The following is a 17,932-nucleotide window of genomic DNA, read 5'->3' as shown; positions in this document are numbered from 1 at the left end:
TAAGCCTCTGCATTTGGATCCGGTCACTATCTCAGGGTCCTGGGACTGAGCCCCGCATCAGGCTCTCTGCTCAGCGGGGAGCCTGCTACCCGCCCCCCTCTGCCTGCCTCTCTGCCTACTTGTGATCTCTGTCAAATAAATAAATAAAATCTTAAAAAAAAAGAAAAGAAAAGAAAAGAAAATACAAAAGTAAAAGGATAGTTCTGAAAAATGAATTTTAATCTCTGAAAATTAATTTGAGGATTAAAAGCCTTTAACATTTCTCACATACATTTAAAAGCAGTTGCTCAGATGTGGGGCTTGAAATCTCACAGCCACTACTCACTGCTTCACAGACCTTCACGGGTCAGACAGTCTGAAAACACAGCACTATTTTTCATAATTCTGAGGACAAGGGGGAAAAAAAGGTATGTTTCATAAAAATGCAATAGGGTAGCCGCATTTCCTCCCACGCATGAATAATGTATGATCTACAATGTTATTTGCTAGACTGTCTAATCACTAGCATCTTTCAAAATGTCTATATAAGCTTTAGCTCATTAAGAACAAACATGTATCTGTATAAAAATATCACATACCTGTGAGCACTCCGAATAATATTCTGCCAAATACCAATATACACATTAAACTGACACAGGTATCCTACTTTTGTGCATTTCTAAAGAATAAAAATGTTGGGAAATGAAATACAGAAGAATTATTTCAGCTTGGGACATTCATGCTTACTCAAAATCAAGTTTAAATCCCTCTTTCAAAGCATCCACACACTCACACACTATATTTTATTTATATATATATATATATGCATATATTTTTTTTTTCAAGGAATGACCCAGGAACTATTGCACATTTTCTAAATAAAAGTGGAAAAAAAAAAAAAAACCTGGCAGAAACAGAAGAGGCTAAATAAAAAAGCTTTTAAAGCAAGGCTTCTTCTATTAGAAACGGTTTTATAATCTTGGAATGGGCTTCTATGATTCATGAAAGAATGATAAAGCAAAGGTACTTCATACAACAATAAGCTTTCAACATAGTAATAAGAGACAGAAAAGGTGAAAGGACAAAGTATCTGGGGTTCCAATAAATAACGACTAAAAACAAATTACGAAGCTGAGCTACAACAGTAGTACTTTAGGATTGATATTGTAAAAAGAAAGGAAATGTAAAGTTCAACTTTTTATTTCTGTATTTCATCCTCTAACACACATGTTTTAGTCACAACAGAAGTAAAAAGAAACCAAAATACAAAAAGAACAAAACAAAAACCATCCACTATCATACCACTTCTAGGTAGGAAAGAAAGACTGACCTATTTTCAATATCATTACTAAAGAAAATAAAGAATTTTCCTTTATACTTTTGTTGGTATCTGAAGGAAAAAAAAAAATTCACTTCTACAGACATGTGCTAAACACCCTTCCAAGTGACCCATTAATTCTTTAAACAAGTATTTGTTCTGTGCCCCATTCATGTGGAAGATACATCTGAACCGCTCTGCTCCCTTCATTGTGGAAGTAACGTTAGGAAAGGAGGTGAGAAATTAAAAAAAGACCATGAAGGCCAAAAATCTAGGCTGTTAGAGGAACACAGATTTGGAGTTCTGAAGACCTAGAATGGTCTTACCAAATTCATTCACTTATGAGTAACAGCTGGTGCCAAAAAGTTGGAAAGATCATTTGTGTCAGGTCAGGTTTAGTCTAATATAAGGAGTTTAGTGATTACCCAGACTTATTTTCTGTAAGAAAAAGATTAGATTTGTTGGCAAAGTTTATTACAAAGACCCCAGAGGGCCTCCTGCAAAGCAGCCCACCAAACCCTACAGCTTCTATGGGAAAACAACATATAGCTCAGCCACAACTGCTCTGTGAAAAGTTCTCAGGTATCTAGACGGTCACATGGAATAAATCCTTAATAACATGTTGATAAGCTAATGGTCTAATAACATTTGCTCACTATCTCTGGATAATATTATCAAAGTGGACTACATATTTAAGATTTATTTTCCATTTCAGGAGACACAACTGTCAGGAGGGACAGAGATTTTTCACTATAACAGAGAGAGCTGGGCTAATGACTTCACCCTTAAAAACAGGGCTTCCTGAGTGCCCCACATCCAGGAAGATAAATCTCAGAAAATAGTTTTTGCTGGTAGTCATTACATCAGGCTTTTTCTAAGCCTTCAGAACCTTTGGAAGTTTTAGATCGAGTCCCCAAAGCTTCTTATAAGTCTAAATAGAATGCCTTCCTTGCTGTTTTGACAAAAAAAGGAAGCTTCTACCTCGACTACCTGTGTATGAAGCTCCTCGCTTATCTGCCCCAACAGGCGCTGTGCGCCAGCAACACGCACCTGTCTTCATGGCAGTCGGTTGGCTGTTCCTTCCACATCTCCCCTTCTTCCTTTCCACCTACTGTTTTCCCCGCCCAGGTCATTTGGCCCCAGAAAGTCACCCAGCTGCCTCCCGTACTTCATTTTCCAGTCTAGCCAAATGTCATTTTCTCAGAAAGCTCTTCCGGCTGCGCGCTAACTAAAACAGTGCCCCCGCAACCACTAGTCACTACTCAAGTTCCTTCTTCCCATCCCTCGTTCTTCCTAAATGCTACCCCTGATGCTGTTTTCCGCATGTATTAGTTTACTGATTTTTCCACCAGACTAAAGGCCGCAAGGGTAGAGACTGAGATGGAGAGGAGTTGGCACAAAGTGCATGCTCAATAAATTGTATTAAATTGTATTAAATGGATGAGCAAATGGATTTTTATTATGCTTAATTATAACAATGAATTTTATATGCCTTTGATCTACCAGTATTGTCAGCGTGGTAAGTACTCTCATTAAAAAAACAAAAAAATTCAAAATGCAAGTGTTCATCACAATTGTCATTTACTTTGGAATACCGTTTTTAGAAACATAACCTACTCCACTAATGGCATAATCAATTTTGGTGCCTTTCATTGTTTGCGGTTTGGTTTCAACCACTTCCTGACCTCCTACCTTCGAGCCCTGCTAAACAATGACAGCAATTTCACAGCGAGGCCCCGGCAAACCCTTAACCAACTCCCCACAATGCTGCTAGCGGGCAGTTGCTCCCTCTGACAAGATGAACTTTGAGAAGTTACTCTCCTCTGTAATCAGAGACAAACACAATTACATGCGATGATTACGATTTCTCGTTCTATTGCCGTTTGCCTTAAAAAAGGCACAGAGCCAACCACAGAAATTCTGACCATCACCATAGCTCAAGATGCCAAGAAGTTCTATCTCCCTAACTAATCTAAATGCCAACCTACTCTTTACTGACCAATGAATATTTCATTTTTTGTTCCACCCAAAAAGCCTTTAATTGCTGTCTGATCCTGAAGTGTGGCTGATAATAAATTGTGAAAAACGCTCACAGCCCGGATATTCAATATTCAAGCTGTGTCCAACAGAGGAAGCATCAGTGACACTTTTGCAACTTTAAATGCCATCATCATCCATTATGTCTCCAGCCTCTTACCTCTGCCAAGTCACCCCAACTGCAAACATCTGTTCTTCAATTGTCTCAGAAGAAACATACTTCATATATGCAAAGTGATTATTACCCTAGAGCCAAATGTCTTTGAGAATCTAGTTGAAGCAAATAAGCAAAAGAAACGTATTGTCATTTGGACTTTAAAATTTTAAAATGTCAGCCCTTTGGAGTCCTTAAATATTATAAAAGGATTTCCCAGTCACAAAATCACAAACTTGAGAGGTAGAAAGCAAAATCCAGACCAAATCCTTGATTTTATAGACATGGAAAACTAAGACACACAGGGATTTGGCCAACACAAAAATTAAAATGTGGTCACTTGTATCTATCTGAGCCCCGCCAGCCCACATTCGGTGGTCTCTCTATCACGAAATACACAAAACTTTCCATTTAAACACTGGCTCCAAGTGCTAAAAGAATGATTAAATAAAGCACTTAATAAATTAATTTCCTGAGTTTGTTCTAATTGCAAAATTTCATGTACATTTTCTGCAATAGATAATTAAGGTTAAATGAGGTCATAAGAGTGGGACCGTAATCCAGAAAGGCTGGTGTCCCTATAAGAAGAGGAAGAGGCCATGTCAGGACACAGTGAGAACGCTTCCCTGGACTTGGGGTCCTTATTCCAACCTGTCCTAGCTCTCATGACTAGAAATTTTTGTTTCTATAACAGTGATGGGCCACATGAAATCCCACCACTTTTGTCTGATGATTCCACCTTTGAAACCAAAGCCTCCAGCTGTAAGACGTTTGAATGCAACAGAGTCAAAGGCATAACTTTGTCTCCAATAGCAACATTTCCCACCAATTTGCCTTCCTGACCCAGAATTGTATGCAATCACAAATGCATGCGGTAAGTAAATAAATAAGAGATTAATAAAGCTTGAGAGTATTTTTAAATACTTTAGTTAGATGCTACAAGCATTTACATTTGTAAAGGAATAAATTTTGTTGTCTCTCAAGTTTTTGCTACATGAAGGAATGGTACTAACAATCTAAGGAACAGACATTCTCTGTTGGGGGGTTTTCAGAGTATAAGGAATTAGCAATAAATGAAAAAACAAAGACAGAAATAAATTCTCTGACCCTCCCACAAAATCCCACAAATAGCAACCACAAGGTAATTTCAAATTTCCAGAAATGGCTACATTATATATTAACTATAACTAGAAAGTGCTACTCTGTCAAACTGTGATTGATACCTCAACAAAATGTATTTTGTTGGTAAAGTTTATCATGATGTAACTATTCAGAAATAATTTGTGTAAAAAAAAATCCAAATGCGTATCTGATCTAGACAAAAGAAAGGAAATATTATCACTTGAATCTCACCATTAATATATTTCCTGTGTGCTTCCAAAATTGAAAGTCTATAAAGTAATTTATTAGAGTGAAACCACCCATTCCTCTTGACAGTTTCCTGAAAAAGGTAAAAAGCAACTACGTCAGTGGGGGCGGGGACAAGTTACTAGGCCTGTCATTTTTAGGGTCTCTATTTTGGTGAAAGTATTTCAGAATCTACTTAGGTAAAAGGAAAAACCTCTTCATTTCAGTATGTTTTGTTCACTTAGAACCAGAAGTAGCAAAACTGATTAGATAAACTCTTAGCATCAAAAGCTTACGTTAAGGGCTAAGTTTCACACAATGTCCCGTTAGGCTAAAAATAAAGCAGGCAAGATAATATACCACAGACCTCATTTTTCTAAAACGTCATTCTCTGGGACACTGGGACACTTTTCTGATTTCTGATAAGGAAAAGCATTAAACAAAGAAGTCAAGGGGACAACAGAGTTAAGGGGTAGAGAACAAACTGGAGGTCTGTCCCTATACTTGCCTCCGACCCCCTGTGAGATTTCTTAGTGAAGAAACTGCAGGACTTAGGAGAAAAGTACAAAAATAAACTTGCAAGGCTGCCAGATCTGGGACCTTGTACAAGGATTTTATGGGAGGACAGTAAAAATGACGGCTTAGAATATATAAAACAGCGGAACAGGAATGTGCTGTGTGGTTTCTTGAACAGGGTGGTTCTGAGTTTTCAGTACAGAAAACTTTTACACAGCAACGAATGCACTGTCCACTAAATAAAAATGATGAGAAGGACATTTTTAATAAATGGCGTATACACAAGCCATCTGCAGGATTTCAGGAAGACAGAATACAAGTATTGCCAGACATAGGGGGAAAGTAGCAAAAGGAAAAGAAAACTCCCTTCCCACGGAAAAGATCTCAGTTCCCTGAGACGGTGCAAGAAAACAAGGACAGCCCTTAAATGGATGACAAAAGCCAACTTATGCTAAGTTTCTTCTGAACTAGAGTTTGGGGACTCAGGAGGGGAAGTCGACAAGTCATTGCATCTGAGCAGAAGCACAGGCGGAGAAGAAGTGCTGGGTCAAAGGTTATGCGATGGCTCCCTACTGAGTGCGGGAAAGGCTGCGGTCATCTATGTCCTACGTGCAAGAGATCGCACTCATCTCCATCCTCACCAGTCATCGCTGTTTTGGGGCTTCTCAGATTTTGCAGCCCCTGCGGCTACCAAGGGAGGGGCTTCAAGCAAGGGTTTGATGTTACTTTTTTGTTTCCCCGGGACCTCACACAGAATCAGACTCCGATAAATAATCAGTGATTAAAACAGAACAGAGGAACCTGGATCTGAACCTAATTTGTTGTGGTTTTCACTTTACATCCTAAATCCAGTGCTTTAATTCCATTCTCCTACACTAACTCTCCCACTAGGTTACATGGTCTTGTAAGTAATAATATGCTAAATCATATCCACTTTGAGCTAGCATGGGAGTAAAATGAGGGGCATGCCAAAGGATGGAAAATACATGTCTACATGTTTTATTTAAATAATCCCATTAAATAAGAGTGATTGAGATACATTCGTTAGATTACTCCTTTCTGCCCGTGGACACCGCCGAGTAAGCATCGTTAAAGTCTCCCCTCCCACCGCCGTCATGTCTAAGTCAGAGTCTCCCAAAGAGCCTGAACAGCTGCGGAAGCTCTTCATCGGAGGTCTGAGCTTTGAAACAACCGATGAGAGTCTGAGGAGCCATTTTGAGCAATGGGGAACACTTACGGACTGTGTGGTAATGAGAGACCCAAACACCAAGTGCTCCAGAGGCTTTGGGTTTGTCACATATGCCACTGTGGAGGAGGTGGATGCAGCCATGAATGCAAGGCCACACAAGGTGGATAGCAGAGTTGTGGAACCAAAGAGGGCTGTCTCAAGAGAAGATTCTCAAAGACCTGGTGCCCACTTAACTGTGAAAAAGATTTTTGTTGGTGGCATTAAAGAAGACACTGAAGAACATCATCTAAGAGATTATTTCGAACAGTATGGGAAAATCGAAGTGACTGAGATCATGACTGACCGAGGCAGTGGCAAAAAGAGGGGTTTTGCTTTTGTAACATTTGATGACCATGATTCTGTAGACAAGATTGTCATTCAAAAATACCATACTGTGAATGGCCACAACTGTGAAGTAAGGAAAGCGCTCTCTAAGCAAGAGATGGCTAGTGCTTCACCCAGCCAAAGAGGTCGAAGTAGTTCTGGAAACTTTGGTGGTGGTCGTGGAGGTGGTTTTGGTGGGAATGACAACTTTGGTCGCGGAGGAAACTTCAGTGGTCGAGGTGGCTTTGGTGGCAGTCGAGGTGGTGGTGGATATGGTGGCAGTGGGGATGGCTATAACGGATTTGGTAATGATGGAAGCAACTTTGGAGGTGGCGGAAGCTATAATGATTTTGGCAATTACAACAATCAATCCTCAAATTTTGGACCCATGAAAGGAGGCAATTTTGGAGGCAGAAGCTCTGGCCCTTATGGTGGTGGAGGCCAATACTTCGCCAAACCACGAAACCAAGGTGGCTATGGTGGTTCCAGCAGCAGCAGCAGCTACGGCAGTGGCAGAAGGTTTTAATTACTGCCAGGAAACAAAGCTTAGCAGGAGAGGAGAGCCAGAGAAGTGACAAGGAAGCTACAGGTTACAACAGATTTGTGAACTCAGCCAAGCACAGTGGTGGCAGGGCCTAGCTGCTACAAAGAAGACATGTTTTAGACAATACTCATGTGTATGGGCAAAAAAACTCGAGGACTGTATTTGTGACTAATTGTATAACAGGTTATTTTAGTTTCTGTTCTGTGGAAAGTGTAAAGCATTCCAACAAAGGGTTTTAATGTAGATTTTTTTTTTGCACCCATGCTGTTGATTGCTAAATGTAATAGTCTGATCATGACGCTGAATAAATCTGTCTTTTAAAAAAAAAAAAAAAAAGAGTGATTATTTCTAAACCAGAGTCCACACTGAACTTAGAGAAGGGAAAACATGCACTATTAAGTGTTTAGTATACATTTGTCGATCATGAATAAGTGAACGGCTACAAGAGAAATTGAGAAAATTTTCAAGAAGAGTAAAAATGAAATGCACCAGTATGACAATGCACACTGACTCTCCTCATTATGAAAACTAGACTTCCAAACTTTAGAAGAAATAATAAATCTAATCACCAATAAATGCTGAAGTATAAAAACTAAAACTAAAAAAAAAAACAAACAACTATAAGATCTTAATCATTTGACGTTTTATAAGCAAAATAGTGAGGTTTCAGCTAAGACTTCATAATGGGTTTGAGAAGCAAGGTTACAATTTACACCAAAGGCTAATTTAAAGTCTATAATGATCACTTGCTTAGAAAGGAATTAACTTACCTTGCAGACCACATAATATTCTGGTGACTTCCATTAAGAGATACACAGAGAATGAATGTACACTGTATCATGCAACAAAACTTTCACCTGTTCTAATCAATAATAACACTCGGAATTAAAGTAGAGACCAAGCAAGTGAGTAAAACTAGTGGGAGTAGTATCAAGTCTTAAAACATCTTTCTTATAAAGAAGAATAAATGCTAAAAAAATGATTGTTAAGAACTGCAATACATTAACTCTACCCATACTTTAGCAAAAATGCATTTTCTTAACTGTGAAAGAAGGGTAACTTTTCTTCCTCAATCTCCTAACTTCACATTTACAAAGGGGAAAAAAAAAGTTCACAGAGAAAAAAATCTCCTGAAAAGTGGGGACTGACGTCACAGCTAAGAAACTACCGAAGGTCTTCTTCCATGCTTTGGAACGAACGTAAGCATAAGGATTACATTAATCCACGCCATGGCGTGATTTAGCAGCAAATTATGGCATTAAATCTAGGTTAGAAGATGCCTACAATGATTAAGGTATTTTCCCATTTTCCTAACAATTAGCAACTCTAACTAAGTAGAAATCAATTTAATTAAAGATGAGAGTGAATAGTAAACCAATTACCAAAGTCAGGTGTAATAAATATGAGCACTGTTACTTAATCTAGAAATTCTAGATGTTGTAATTTATGTATTTATATAGAAAATCAACTAAATTTACAGAGGAACAGTCTTAATTCTCTTAATTCCATGATTTCCTAAATTACATGATTTACGTTTGCAAACGTTTGCTAAAACGAATTTTTCAGAAGATTAATAATGCTTCTTTAAAAATCTCTTGTTATTACATGAAAGGATTTTTGTTGTTGTTCTTTAATTTGCCTATTTGTGTTTCTGCATTTAAAACTAATTGGGTGAAGTATTCCAGAAGAATTTCTAAACCTGGTTGCTTAGGTTTAGATCTCTTACCTAAGCAAGAGATCTAAATTGAACTAGTTCTAATGATTTCAATTCAGAAAGTCTTGATTAATGAGCAGGCAGGGTAATGATAGCCCCAGTAATAAACTGCTTGTGTTTTAGAAAAATATATGCAATATTCATCTGGCCAATTCAGCAGTACTTCCTTAACTGTTATTTCAAATGCCTCAAATATTATAGAAGTTACCTGAGAAAGTTAATGTGATGATCGGAAGCACCTGACTTATAATGAACCCAAGAGTTTCTGGTCCATATTACATGAAAAAAGGAAAAATATATACTGGCTCATTGCAGAGAAAACATACACAACTAATATTATATGGGATTTCTACGTTCAAAGAGTACCCTTTTATTTTATTGCAGTCAGTAATGCCTAACATATAATTCACCATCTTAATCGTTTTTAGGTATATGGTACAGTAATGCTAATATATGCACACTGTGGTGTAACCAGGTCTCTAGAAATTTTTCATCTTGCAAAACCAAAACTTTAGATGAAAAATAACTCCCTTCCTCTCTTCCCAAAAAGTTCCTTCTTAAAGGTATTTAGGGCTTAGTAGTTTTTAAAATGCAATTATCACAGATTTTTATTTTTTATAGTCATAGTTCCACAATAAACTGAGCAATATAGTAGATTTCATTCTAGTCCGCATCAAGTTGTCTTTAATATATAAAACCATATACATGACATCTATAATGTCTTCCAGTATTTATAAGTTATATTTGTTTCAAGACTTGCCAATCCTCAGAGGGTATCGGAGCCATTAATGTAAATTAGGGAGAAAGGCCCTGGGTCTGCCATTTTTTCCCGTAAAGAGCCTAAGTGTAAACATCTTAGGCTTTGTAGGCCGTATGGTTTCTCTGGCAAATATTCAACTCTGCAACACTGCAGCACAGAGCAGTTAGGGACAATGCATAAATAGATGAGTACGACTGTGTAAAAAAAAATTTAGTGGAAAAAAAAAAGAACAGAAAAACAGGTGACAGACTAGATTCCTCCTACAGGCCATAAGTTGCCAGTCCCTGAAATAAAGAAGGCAATGGAGGGACAATGACAGAGAGAGGAAGAGGGGCAAGGACAGGGAGTAGGAAACAAAGAAAACTATTTTTAAAAGTATTTATGGCGTATTACTCCAGAGAACAAATAGGTACTTAGCAAAGTTGACATTATTTGTTTTACTGACAAATTTTGATAGTGAAGCCCTGGAAAATGGAACAAATTTTTGTTTTGTGTGTTTATTGAGGACTTGTTTCAATGGTGACTGACCTACTGGCAGCTGACCTACGTCAGCAAAAATAATGAAAATAATGACTTTCAGTAAGTACCTAGGATTTGACTTACCTTAGTAATGGGTGGAATATGACAGTAATATTTCTGGCTCCAGGTTTGCAGACAAATTTGGTTCCTCCACCTTCAATTAAGTTGTCATCAGGACCCCCTTTCAGGAAAAAGGAGAGAAATTTAGTTTATTAGAACTTTTACAAAAAAATAAACCAAGGCTATGGAGATGAACGTGAGGCTATCACAAGAAGGGCTGCCATTGAAAACAGTTGACTTCAAATCTATACAATTATTTTGAATGACTGGATCCAGTTAGTCGTCCTCATTACATAAACTGCAGGGCAGCATTTTCACTCTGGAGTGAAAGGTCAGTAAAGATAAATTGTGCTTTTTTTTTTTTTTTTTTTAAAGCTGGATAGCATCTTTTTTTTTTTTTAAGGTTTTATTTATTTATTTGACCGAGAGAGAGAGAGATCACAAGCAGGCACAGAGGCAGGCAGAGAGAGAAGGAGGAAGCAGGCTCCCTGCTGAGCAGAAAGCCCGATGATGCGGGGCTTGATCTCAGGACCCTGAGATCATGACCTGAGCCAAAGGTAGAGGCTTTAACCCACTGAGCCACTCAGGTGCCCCAAGATAAATAGTGCTTTTAAAGAAGCAGTGTAGGGTAAACCCAGTTAAGCTTCTAGATCTGCATTCGTCAGTGTCTGTCTTAGACGGTGCAGCACGTGAAACTTTCCCAAAGAGGAAGCAACATTCAAAGGTGTCAAGAGCTGTTAAAGGCTGGAGCAAAGACCACATAAACCTACCTGACCACACTTCATCAGTCTAAGCCCCAGGAATTTTAAGATACACTAAGTAACACTAAAGTTTTTAAAAATCCCGCAAATGAAACGATACAGTGCTTTCTTATTACCTAGGTTTTTTTTTTTCCTTCATTGAAAAGCTTCTTATACCTTAAATATATACAAGTAGGTGATATAATTTATATGTAAATATTTATTTAAGATTTTTTAAGGCTTGGGACGCCTGGGTGGCTCAGTTGGTTGGACGACTGCCTTCGGCTCAGGTCATGATCCCGGAGTCCGGGGATCAAGTCCCACATCGGGCTCCCAGCTCCATGGGGAGTCTGCTTCTCCCTCTGACCTTCTCCTAGCTCATGCTCTCTCTCACTGTCTCTCTCTCAAATAAATAAATAAAATCTTTAAAAAAAAAAAAAGATTTTTTAAGGCTTTAAGACTTTTAAAATAAATAGATGTTTACCATAAATCTCTCACACACATTTAATACAGGAAAATTAGAAAAATTAAGGTGTTCTTAAACGTATGTAATTTTCAGAATCCAGCTTTTCTTAATGACCCAGAGTTATCAATACCCTTGTTTGCTAAATGATGTCACTAAGTGGGTTTCTTGAAGGAGTGCATCCAGTATTTTAGTCCAGCCTCTAATACTGATTCCGCAGGGTTTAATGCTGATACGTACTTGATGCTACCGGAAGGCTTAAAGAGAAGGTGTTCCTATACCGACCAAGACTCATAATCTTTCCTCAAACTATTCTTAACAGGTTTATTAATTGAAACATTGAAGGCTCATGGTATGAGGAATACCCACTCAGCTCATACATACTGAGGCAAAAACAACTCATTTTGACTCTTTTTTGGGCCACAGCCGTGAAGATGACATTGACTTAAGATACCATCCTAATTTCAGAGGTTTTCAAATGTGAAAAAATGTGTATCTTAGGATGTTGGGAGAAATGCTTTCCCTTCCCCACACACTACTCAGGTTACCTACTATGAGAATGAAAGTTAATGTAATCCCTGGCCTCCATCTTTTACTCACTCCAGATGAAGTGAAGTAATTCCCTTGGTAAAACCAAGAAGACCGAGCTGAGCATGCCGGTCGCAGCAACCTCCTTATTCCGCTTTAGAGACCAGAATGCCCGCAGATGGCCAGTGCTGTCTCACAAAGTCAACAATAAAGGTCTTGCTTTGTCAGGGAAGGATGAAGTGGTCTAGTCCCTTCTGTAAGTGGGTGAGTACATTTGTCTAATTTTGACGTTCAGTTAGGAAGCTCAGTTGGCCCTCATAGTAGACCACATCTCCCAGGCTAGCTTATGTCAGTATAAAAGTTGGTATCTCGCCTTCCATCTACCTTACTTGTGTTATTTAATAGTATCAGAAATCTGACAGTAAAGACGGATGCCATTTCCTGGGTCTCCTCAAAATCCTAACAATCTACGCTTAAAATATTCCATTTCTCTTTTCTAAATTCAACATTCTCTTTCCAATTACAGCTCTTTGCATGATACCAAACACAACTAAATCTCATTTGATTTATTATCTATCTTAATGGTCTCCGAGGTATCTTGGAGACTGGCTGATAAAAACACGTGAAGCCTCAGAAATCCATACCCTGGATCATCAAGACTTCCCTGAGGCATCCGAGTCTAGACAAATCCCACTTGGATCAGTAGTTTCCACCAACTAATCACAGCATGGCTTTTCTTAAGAAAAACAGAAAGTATAATGGGGCATGTACAGCTCTTGATTCAAAATCATGAGCTATTTTTTCCCATTCGAAAAAAAATCCATCTTGTATTACTATATTTACACCAGAGATATCAGTGTTCTGCAAAGTCAGTGGTTTTGCAAAAGGAGAGCATCAAGACTACCACAAACCTGAGTCCTTTCACAAAATCCACTTCTAAAGGGCACATGGTGTGGTTCCAAACAAACAGAACAGAACAAATAGATTGCCTTTATCAACACTTCTCTCTAAGATCATAAAATGAAGTCAGTACTGAATTACCAAGGAAACGTGTATACGTGTAGAAAATAAACAGGTTATATTCTGCACTCCAGGCGCAACATAAATAACTTTCTATGAGGGGCACCTGGGTGGCTCAGTGGGGGAAAGCCTCTGCCTTTGTTCAGCTCAGGTCATGATCCCAGGGTCCTGGGATCGAGCCCCATCTTGGGCTCTCTGCTCAGCAGGGAGCCTGCTTCCCTTCCTCTCTCTCTCTGCCTGCCTCTCTGCCTACTCGTGATCTCTGTCTGTCAAACAAATAAATAAAATCTTTAAAATAAACAAACAAACAAAAACTTTCTATGAAATAAATCTACACAACAATATAGTGCGTTCATTTATGGAATACGAGCATTTCTTTTAGGGACAAATGTGAGTTAGACTACTTGATCTCCAACGCTTTCTAAAAATTTGTAGGTGCTATGATTTTTGATACTTAATAGTTACATACAGACCTGATAAACCTAGCTCCAGTCAAACTGGGTAGCTTCGTGCATACCAAATGCACTGACGGTGCGCACACCGCCATGTCCTGCTCCACACCCGGCTTCCATCAGGAGGGCCCTGTCCCTTCCTACCATTTCTTCAGGCACCAGGTCTAGCCTTAAACTGTTGAGTGGCCCTCTCCCAATGCCCACAATTCTGTTAGCATTGACTTTATATAAAATAACCTTAACACAGGTCACCTGTATTGTCACTTGCTTTCTAATTGCTTAGGTAACATTTTCCTGCCTGGGATGGAACTTCCTGGAAAGTATACATTTGCTGAATGAAGGAAGACATGGAGACCTACCTTCGTAGAATGTCATTGGAATTAGACGAGAAAATATACATGCAAGTTGTTTGGGAACTGTCAAAGACTTAACAAACATAAGCAATTCTCTCTGTACCCCCAGAGCCTTACAGGTAACAGGTGTGCTTAATAAACATTGTTGATGACAATCATATAGGGAACGTAGATAACAAAAGATACGATACCAGAAATGAGGCCCATGGGCCACGAGAAATGTCAGCAAGAGGAAGAGTTGGCTGTGAAAATGAAGGATGAGGACTAGCATCCGGCTCGAAACTAAGTAACAGCTGCATGTGTTCCTTGTTAGCTCCAGAAAGATGATGATGACTGCTTTACAGAGTGGTGTTAAACTAAATAAAAAGTAAACTTTGGGCAGAAATACCTCAACCCCCAAACAAAATTCCTCCTCCGGGAGCCTCATTTTATGTTTCTGGGCCCACTGCAAACCCCATCTCCCCTGCATTTGATGTGATTTCCTCTTTACTATGAGTCCGAATCCAGCTTACTTGATTACCAAAAATAGCACCAACCCAGTGAAAATGTTCTTGAAAATACACAGGTCGGAACCAAAAGGAAAGACTGTGGCCAAAGACCATATGGTCTGAGTGTCGAATCCTCTGAGAGTTAGTCCAGCATTTCAACATTCTGAGTGAGAAACAAAACTCGCCTCTCCTCATCCGCCTTCCCGTAATCAGGTAATCTGGGACCGGCTGTCACAAGCGTTCCGAGGAAACATGCTCCACCCCGGGAAGAGCACGCAGGGGCCAGAGCATCTCCTTCGCCTTCATTCATTATGCTTACAGTCTAATCTCAGCTGTCAGAGGCCAGGTGATAGGCACCAGAGAAAATGCTGAATGATGATGGATGGTTGGAAAGAAAAGGAAACTGACAATGGTATTACAAGTAGAATATATCTTGTGCAGAAAGGAGAGGAAATGCCCCAGTCATATTTCAGTTTCAAACAATGAGGACAATGGTCCGACAGGCTCTTGCCGACACCTGGCGAGAGGCACCAAGGCCACCAGGGACTGCTGGGATGACAGCGTCTCTGGGCTCACAACCGAGGCCCTTCTTGGAGAATTCGCTACATGAAAGTCATCAGCTCCTTAACTCATTTCCTCCTTGATTCTCCCGAAGTGCAATTTCACGTTATTTACAATGAATACAGTCACTTTAATAAAACAGAAAAAGAAAACCACAGCCTGAGAAATGGAAACAAATGTCCTCACTGCCAGGTCTAGGGGACAGTAGGAAAAATCGCTAAGACTGGTGTCAGACCTCAGACGGCTACTCAATACTAGAAGTGTGATAGAATTACTTAAATTTTCTGAGCCTTGGCTTTCCCATTTCTAAAATGCATACTGAATTAACTCAAAGACCTGTGGTGGCAACATCCTCCTGGGGATTCAGCACACTGACACCTAGTATACATCAAATAAATGCTCTACTTTTCTCATTAGAATGACCAAGCAGTTAAGGATCTACCTGATCACATACACACACAGTGAACATCCCTGGAATGTAAACTAAAACACGAAAGATCCAATCGACAAAATGCTACTCTTGCTACTTTAGGCAGCATTGTATGAAGTCAATACCATTCTCAGCAGCAATCAGAATATGTCTTATTTGGTGGAATTTTTGCAGGGAAAGGTCAGAAAATTGCTGAGAACACTTAAAGCATGACAGAAAAAAAATAACCAATATGTTACAATAAATGTATGGATATAACGATTATGAACTGTCTGTGCCAAGTGCTTACATGAAGACAGTGTAGAGTCTGGTGGTCAACGGGGCTGAGACAGGGAAAGCCCAATCAGACATGTTTGACGGGGCCTGGATTTCAACCTGACCCTTCCACATTGTAAAGAGCCACAATGAAGTTTTGTTTTTTTTTATACTCTGCTTCATAAACACTTTTGAAGGATTATGAGAATGCATTCTGAATGCATCAGTAAATAGGGTCTTTAATTGTCTCTAAGAGCCTGCTGAATGGCCTCAAAGTTCCCTGAATTCACAGCTGTCACCTTGGTCTTTGGATTAAGTTCTTTAGCGAGTACCCATTTAAAAGCACAGATTATCATTAGGACTTAATACTGTTGCCGCTGCTACCCCCACTACCCAACCTGTGACCAGGGACTATCTATGGGCTTGGGGTTTGGTACAAGATTAGGAAGAAAAGGGAAGTATGATACCCATTCTAACCCTCGAATCACTTACTGTTACGGTCAAGTCAAGCAAATCAAGATTGGTGGTAACTTTCTACTTTTCATGGTACGTTGCTGTCGGACCTGGGAAGGAAATCTTGGCAATAAACTCCTTCTAGGCAAGGATCACCTTTTGGACTCAACTTGCACCACGTCTGTGATTATTAACAACAATATAATTTTGTTCATGGATGTATCTCCTGGGCTTGGAATAGTTTCTGGTACATGATAAGCATTAAGTAAGTATTTGCTGAATGAATATATGAAAAAACAAATGAACAAACAAACAGCCATAATGTCTCTTTTAGATCGTGTGAATTCTAAGTACAAACCACCTAGGAACAAACAGTAGTTGTGTTTTGCATAAAGTATGCTCAGTCAGGAATGCATGTTTCAGTAAAATGCTGAAAAATTATAAGGTATTATTTGTAGAAAACAATCTCCCAAGTAGAAACAAATTAGTTATCCCCACCATTAGGGGAGTAAATGTCTTGTCTACGTTTCTCTGCTCAATTATATTTTTTTCCTGGGCAGCTCTAATATTGTACTGTGTACATAATTAAGACGAGTGTCAAGTATGACACAGAGTACGCAGGGAGAAGGTCAAGGGGCAGGAAGGGGACTCACATTAATAAAACATCTACCAGGAACCTAGTACTCTGTTGGACCTGTGAGATAAAACATCTCACTTAATCCTAGTAATCGCCCTGTCATATTAAAGAAATGGAGACTCGTGGGCTTGGGAGGAGGAGTACAGAGTCTTGCTCAAAATCAAAATCACACATGCAGGTTCAGTATTTAAATTGTTTTCCCCAACTATATACACACTACAATGTGCTCGATATCACTCAATGTTCCAAGAAACTGAAGGGTTGAAAAAAATGACTCAGGTGATGGGTGATACAGGAAAATGCTAACACAGGGGGCAGTAAACCGATTTAATGGTGGTTTGACATATAAAATGCATTTTCCATGGAAACTGACATTCCATTTTCATGGAATCGACACTAAATACAATAGTTGGTTATCCAAATCAATGCACAAAAAGCCTCTCTGATCAAAACTGTAACTGAAGCCTTACAACATTTTGTAGATAAAACCATCATATAAACAATGATTCTGGAGGGAAAACATTTAATAGTCCAACTGAGGCCAGAAAGCACACTTTCCTCTCTAATATTGTCCCAGCTGCAAGAACTAGAACTAACTTAACTCTTCCCCATCTGTCCTGACTGGCCAATGCAGGGTCAAACTACTGGTGAGGACTTTCTGGAGACCCAGAAACATGCAGGTAGGAAGACAAGAAAGGGTCCAGCCCTTCAGGGAGGGAAATTTGGAGAGTTTGCCTATATCAATACCCAAAACACTGACAGAAGCCCATTTTTTTCCTGCTTCCCCTTTTTAAGAAAATTCCAGTAACTCTCCCTTGCTTTGTCCTTTACTGTTACATCTGATGGATTTCTTAATAATCCTTCCACACTGCTGAGGGCCCAGGGGAGATGAAATTACTGCAATTTGTAGCAGCACCATATTATTATGGAATATTCTAGAGCAGAAATATGAGTGGAGAAGAGAGACTTTGAGAGTTAGAGTTAAGGATTTACCAGCTGGTTGTAGCAGAAGAACAGGGGAAAAGGAGCCAAAGGTTCTGATAAGAAAGAGA

At 39.2% G+C, this 17,932-nt stretch overlaps 1 protein-coding gene across 7 annotated transcripts in view; it reads right to left on the bottom strand.

The window, feature by feature from the left end:
• Window positions 1-17,932, bottom strand: part of EXOC4 (exocyst complex component 4) — a 755,957-nt gene that overhangs the window by 390,706 nt on the left and 347,319 nt on the right. For all 7 annotated transcript variants that reach the window (XM_047694109.1, XM_047694108.1, XM_047694110.1 and 4 more), the window contains exon 10: window positions 10,525-10,621. In XM_047694109.1, the coding sequence (XP_047550065.1) occupies window positions 10,525-10,621 (97 nt within the window). The remainder of the gene's footprint in view (window positions 1-10,524; window positions 10,622-17,932) is intronic.

This window comes from Lutra lutra, chromosome 11 (genome assembly GCF_902655055.1).
Source record: "Lutra lutra chromosome 11, mLutLut1.2, whole genome shotgun sequence".
Lineage (NCBI taxonomy): Eukaryota > Metazoa > Chordata > Mammalia > Carnivora > Mustelidae > Lutra > Lutra lutra.
This window is presented reverse-complemented; position numbering and strand designations above follow the sequence as displayed.